We start from the raw sequence: 6,300 nt of genomic DNA on the forward strand, positions 1-6,300 counted from the left end.
CTGTGGCACTGAAACAGGTCTCTTTGTAACCCAGGCCTGTCTGACTTAGAAATGCCTTGTCAAACATGCAGCACTAATAGTACTCCATCAGTTTCTAGAGGGGAGCCACTGTTTGTCTAACCCTTGTTTTTCTTTCCCTTTACCAGAAAGAATTTCCTGTTCCTGAACAGTTCAAGACAGCATGGGATGGATCCAAGTTGGTCACTGAACCTGCAGAGATTGTGGGTTAACTTCCTACTGCCATACAGCAGCCCTGGCCATGATCTCAGACTGAGGTCAGCCTAAATAAAACAGCAACATAAAGAACTAGAAACAGCAGTAGGTTGTACTGCTGGAGTAGGCCTTCCAACAGCAGCTCTGTAAACTAGAAACAAGGACATGTGGCATGCTTTTTTCTTAGGCATTCTGATAATTTTTAACATTTTGACAGTTTGCGCCTTCAATTACAGTTTTGATTCTACAGGTTGTCTCAAACATTAGGGAATTTTACAAAAATTCTTCATTCATGGTATTGGGTATTATACTGCACACAATAAGCCAGAATATTGCATGATATACTTTGTTACAATCATGTTTCAGTGCATTCCTGAATGTTTTGACTACTGAAAAGCAAGCATAAAACCATTAAGATAGTTATTTTACCTTTTAGAAAATTAATGTATGATTGGGAGAATATGTATACCTAGCTTGGGAAGTCTTTCATTCTTGGAGCTGTCTGAATCACGAGGGTTTTTAAAACAAACGTACAATTTTCAGCAATACACTTTGCCAGTGGAATGTAAAACCAGGATATTTTATTCACACATTTTTCTAGTATGCAAATGTAGAGTATCACCTCAGCTTTCATTTCTACAAACCCATTGTATGCCCTGTGGTCTTAAATTAGTAATCCTGATCTCTGACAAAACATTACTGGTCAAACATCATTTGACGGCTTTTTACTCCTCTGATTTCTCATTAACTATTTTGGGCCCCAGGAGGGTCTGGATTCACCCTCCCCTATTACACACACTCACAAGCAGTTCCAAAAACAGAGTCCTTTGGAGCACAGGCTGAGTGGCCCAAGGCTTATAACCCAGTTCCTGGGTAATTGTTTCTTTATTCTATTGTATAAGCTACTTGTTGGAGAGAGTAGCTTTGGAATTTAGTTTCAGGGGATTTTTTTGCCTTTGCAAGCTAATCTTGTAATATGTTCATAGTAAAAGCCATAGCTGTACTCCATATGAGTTCTAAGTCCAAATTAAAGGGACTGTTTCTTGTTTAAGAATGGCAATGTAGAATCCAGTGTCTTATTTACATGCTTTTTTAACTACAGTAGTGTGTGCTTAGCTATATATTTTACAATTTCAGCATGTAGTACTCTATTTGATATACATTTTTGAAGACCTGTAATTCTTTGTATGAGTGAATTCATGGTTCATGTTTGCAAATCTACTTGCAGGATATACAGTGTGCCTACTGCACCTTTCAAAGTACATATATGCATTCAGGTTTAAAGTAGCTGGTTGTACTTTAATCAATAGTGCTCTCAATGAGGTTTTAACTGGTGTTTTGTCTATATGTTATGGGGCTTTAGTACATACCATTTTTCAATAGTGAACGTATACTGAAATAAAGCAGTCTGTACTTTGTGTAACTAGAGTGAGTTCAGAGTGCACTTGATTTAAGTGTTTTCCTCCATTTTCCTGAATGCCAGTTTAGGAAGTTTGAAGGAGGACAGGCACCTAACTCGTGGCTCTTACCCAAGTGTCTCCCCTATATCATTGCCCACTCTCACTCCTCCCACAGAATAGCATGAGTATAATGTATCAGTGATCACAAGCAGACTGGCTATTTCACAATTAAAGCCGTAGTGGCAAAAAAACAGGAGCAACAGCAAAGGCCCTCACTTTAAATAACTGCATTGTAGAACATCACTCTTTTCCATGCACCAGCAAGTGCTGTAGAGCAGGGCCTAGACATGCCCACATTCAAGTGGACATTACTGAAACTGTTTCTGATCTCATCTCTGCTACTAACTCACTGTATGCCCTGGGGCATGTTCCTTTTCTTCTGCTGGGAGCTGCACAGCCTAGCATCAACCTCCTATTGTATTAAACCTGCACACATAGCACATATCTATTTCTTAAAGTAACAGCTACAGCTCATGAAAACTTTATTAGCATTAAGAATGTTTTATAGCAGAAGTTACCAATCACACATTGGAACAGTCTCAACTTGAGGCACTGATTTCTATTCTAATCCCACATCAGAAAGTGATCCCATCCCTCAGCCCGACGCGGTCACTGAAGACCCATCTTTTACACAGCTATGGTACTCGAGGTTTCTTTGAAAACAAAAAACACACAATGAACATAAAATTGAGAACACAGGCTTTAACCTTCCCAAGGGCCGGTTCTCTGCATTATACCAATAGGTACATGGGTGCAAGACTTCTGAAAAGCAGCCACACTTGATTCTGTAATACTTCATGAAAAAGGTGGTAAATGTCAAATGCTGTCTATAGGGATAATTTTAGCACACTTTTAAATAGCTGTTTGCACATAACCATGTTAGAATGATCACATTTGTCAACAGCCACAAAACAAAAGTGATAGAAATGTAGCCGTGTTAGTCTGGTTTCACTGTCTCAGGCAGCAACATTCAGAATACCACATGAAGGTCACCCTTCGACAACCTCTATCTCCACTTCCTGTGCTGTGTGTAACAATTGGGTCTAGAGAACCTGTTCTTCCCAAAAAACGTGAATTTTTCCATCCATTTTAATGGGATCAGGAATAGAACCCAAGTACTTTAAGACAGGGGTTCCCAAACTTTTGGACAAAGGGACCAGTCAATCCATTCACAAGCTTTTGGAGGACTGGTAACATTCATTAAGCAAGTGATGAATATTCAAATACATTGTTTCTGGCCCTCCCAAAGCCTCCAGTGCCAGCTTTAGCAAGCTTTTGATATGGTCACCCACAATATTCTGCCTGAGAGTTAAGGCATATGGATTGGATAAACGGACTGTAAGACTGACAGAAAGTTGGCTAGACCAGGGTTTCCCAAACATTTTACTTTAGGTAGAACCCATTTTTTTCCAGTACTGTTTTTTGCAGCCCAAAAATATAAACAGATTCAAGATGAAAAAATGAATACATTTTCACTGTTTCACCCAGCCTGGACCAGGGTTTGGGGGAACCTGGCCCCACACAGACACTCTAGGAGGAGGGAGCAGGAGCAGTCTGGGGTAGGGTATCTGGCTAGCAAGAAGGAGGAGGGGTGCTAGGTTCTGGTTTTGTACCAGAGAGAGTCCAGTTTGAGGGTTCTGTCTGGGAAAATTGAGAAAATACAGGACATTAAGTGTCTAGTATTTTCTTATTAGGTACATTTTATTATTACTAGATGTATCAGTTTGTAGTTGCAAACTGGCTGGCTGGTAAATGTGATCAGGCTGCATGAGTGTGTCTACCAGCCAGACAGTTCGCAACTACTCGAGGGGGCATTGGGGGGGGGGGGGAGACAGACTCACTCATGCTTCGCCGGGACTGTGGCACAATGGACAGTGCCCAGAGATCTACATGGGCCCAGGTCAGTCCCACTCCCCACCAGGTGATTTGCTCCCCACAGCTGCTGCCCCTCCACCCAGCAGGTTCTCCCCTCACTTCCCCTTCCAATCTCCCCAAGCCAGCCCCACTGCCCGACCTCACCTCTCCCAGTAGCTCTGCTTCCACTAGCACCCCCCCCCCCCCCGGCTGCTGACAACCCCCTGCAAGTTAGCCCTGTGCCCCCCCCCCCCCCGTCAGTTCCCTCCTGATCTCCCCAGGCCAGCCCTGCTTCCAGCAACCAGTTCTCCCCTCCTCCTGATCTCCCCCCCCCCCCCCATCTTCCTGGCCAGCCCTGCTGCCCCAATCCTGTGCTGCCTCCACGGGCCAGTTCTCCCTTCTCTCTGCCCCCAATCCCCCCCCCCCCACACTTCCTCCCAGCCCACCCCCCTCCCCTCCCCCACCCATCTGAGATCAAGTGTGTCTGGCATTGTTTTTTAACTCACGTGGTAACCCTAGCTATGCCTCTACTGGGAGTCCGACACATCCAGCTGCAGACTCTGCCAAGCCCAGCCAAGGGCTTGAAGGACTCTGCCCCACACTGGCACTCTGGAACACTCCGGCAGCCACACAGAGGCCTGGTATCTTTTTCCCCACAGCCCAGTACCAGGCCCCGGCCCATAGTTTGGGAAACGATGCTCTAAGAGATGCAGTTCTAGAAATAATCCCCTTATGTAATATAATCTGGGTTAATTTTTTTCATATAGACTATTGCCAGATGTCTAGAGCCCTGCGCCAATACAAAAATCTTTATGCACATCTGTAATCCAAGAACAGTGCATGTCCACACTAACATCCGTGGGTGTGTATACCCAGTTATAAAGCAGAGGTCTGCAATTTTGCAGGGTTCTATACACACACACACACACACACACACACACACACACACAATGAGTATCGATATCCATATCCACAAAAAATGAACTGCAGATATCTGCATCCAAATCTAGATACCCATGTATAGAAAGCAGATATCTGCATATTTGCACAGCTCTAACTATATCCCTGCCAGAAAGCAGAAAATATAATTCCCCAACCATTATCAAAAAGGGTGAAGTCTCCATTTCATATTAGAAGGAAATTCTGATTTTAATCAGAATTTTTACAATCATAACTGGTCATTAAAATATAGGGAATTGTAAGAGATAATAAGTATTTAGGTACAACCCTATAGATCCACCATATGGCAGAAAACTATTGTGGTGCAAGCAACTCCAAACTTGGTGGGTCAGACACTGCAGGAACAAATACTATTTATATAGAAGATATGTACTGATACAGAGATCAGGAAAGTTTGGTACACTAGGACATTTTGAAATTAAAATAGACAACTTCCAAGTTTTAAGAAACTGGGGTAGAGTGTCACCACTTTAGGGAAGCATGGAAATTAGAATTATTCCAGAATAGCACATCCACACTGATTGGCGCCTGCCATGGTCTTGGAGACCAGAAGCACTCTGGGCAAAAGGAGGGCAGATATTCCTTATGGCCACTTGGTGAGGCAAGTTAGATGCGAGCTTCCAGGGGCTTCTCTCCACAGCCATGTCTCACAGGACACAAAAGAGACGCACCGTGCTCTGGCTGCCCTTGCAGATGCCACAGAGCTCACTAAAATGAGCCAGTGCTGCTGCAAAGCTGTGCCAGGCTCACAGGCCTCCTGCTGCACCCCATGGTGCAATACTTCCACACTGCCCCCATGCTGCTCTAAAGTAATGGGCTTAAGAGCATGGACACTCGACTTTTAAATTTGACTTAAGGGTGTGTAAAAATAGCCCTCATCTACACTAGGGCCTTCAGGTGCCACAACTGCTCATCATTTTCAAGGTTATAAGAGGTCATTTAGTTTTTTCTAATTAGTGTCTGAGGGAAAAAATATCCAGCACTAGGTGTCCATGAATAATTCAGCTCCTCCATTTTCAGCTATCCTTCTGTAATAACCATTTAAGAGACACATGCCAGAAGAAATACCTAGCTGCTTAGAAGACCGCTGAAGTCTAGTGAACAGACTCATTTAAGGTGATGGCAGGGGAACAAATTTCCAGTCTGCATTTCAAATACAGGAGTGATTCCAGGATGTTTAACCAAAATGTATTAATTGTTCAGGGTGGTGGGATGCTCAGCTTTGTACAAATCCCAGTCTGTACCCTATAAAACTTGTGTTCAGACCAGAAGATACACATGGTGCTAGAACAACAAAGACTGCACCTATGATTTGACCTTCAGAATGCTTTATACCAGTAGCAATGCCCAGTAAGGAAAGAACTGAGTTGGACTTCTGAAGACTAGTTGAATTTGCCTGAGGTCATCTTACACAAGTCACAATGAGCAGTTCACTGCTGCCCCCTTGGCCCTTCCCTCATCTTTTGTTCTTTCCTTCTCACATGATTCAAGTGTACCGGGTTACAAAGCCAGGAATAAAAAGTCTAAAACTCCAGGAGCCCATCCCCTAGCTCAGGTGGCACCTAAGCACTAAAGAACCAGACATGAGGGAAGGTGGGGGGAAGCGAGAGAACAGATGAGAGGAGTTGAAGTAATAGAACCAACGGGCTGCAGGCAAACAGGTAAATGATGTTGCTTGCTACAGAAGAGCAAGCAGACTTGTGCACACTTTTCAGACTACTTCATGCACTACACTCTTCTCTAGTTCCATACTATGCCAAACTTTGCAGTAAAAGGTCTCAATTAGTCTCCCTAATCTGATCCCTAAGTTTGG

At 43.6% G+C, this 6,300-nt stretch overlaps 1 protein-coding gene across 1 annotated transcript in view; it reads left to right on the forward strand.

Annotated features, from left to right (window-relative positions):
- The window catches only part of CAP2 (cyclase associated actin cytoskeleton regulatory protein 2), a 119,781-nt gene extending 118,145 nt beyond the window's left edge, over window positions 1-1,636 (forward strand). Inside the window, exon 13 of the mRNA XM_075921220.2 lies at window positions 147-1,636. Within this exon, the coding sequence (XP_075777335.1) occupies window positions 147-230 (84 nt within the window). The 3' untranslated portion in view covers window positions 231-1,636. The remainder of the gene's footprint in view (window positions 1-146) is intronic.
- Window positions 1,637-6,300: the final 4,664 nt, after the last annotated feature.

This window comes from Pelodiscus sinensis, chromosome 2, assembly GCF_052426305.1.
Source record: "Pelodiscus sinensis isolate ZL-2025 chromosome 2, ASM5242630v1, whole genome shotgun sequence".
NCBI classification, from domain to species: domain Eukaryota; kingdom Metazoa; phylum Chordata; order Testudines; family Trionychidae; genus Pelodiscus; species Pelodiscus sinensis.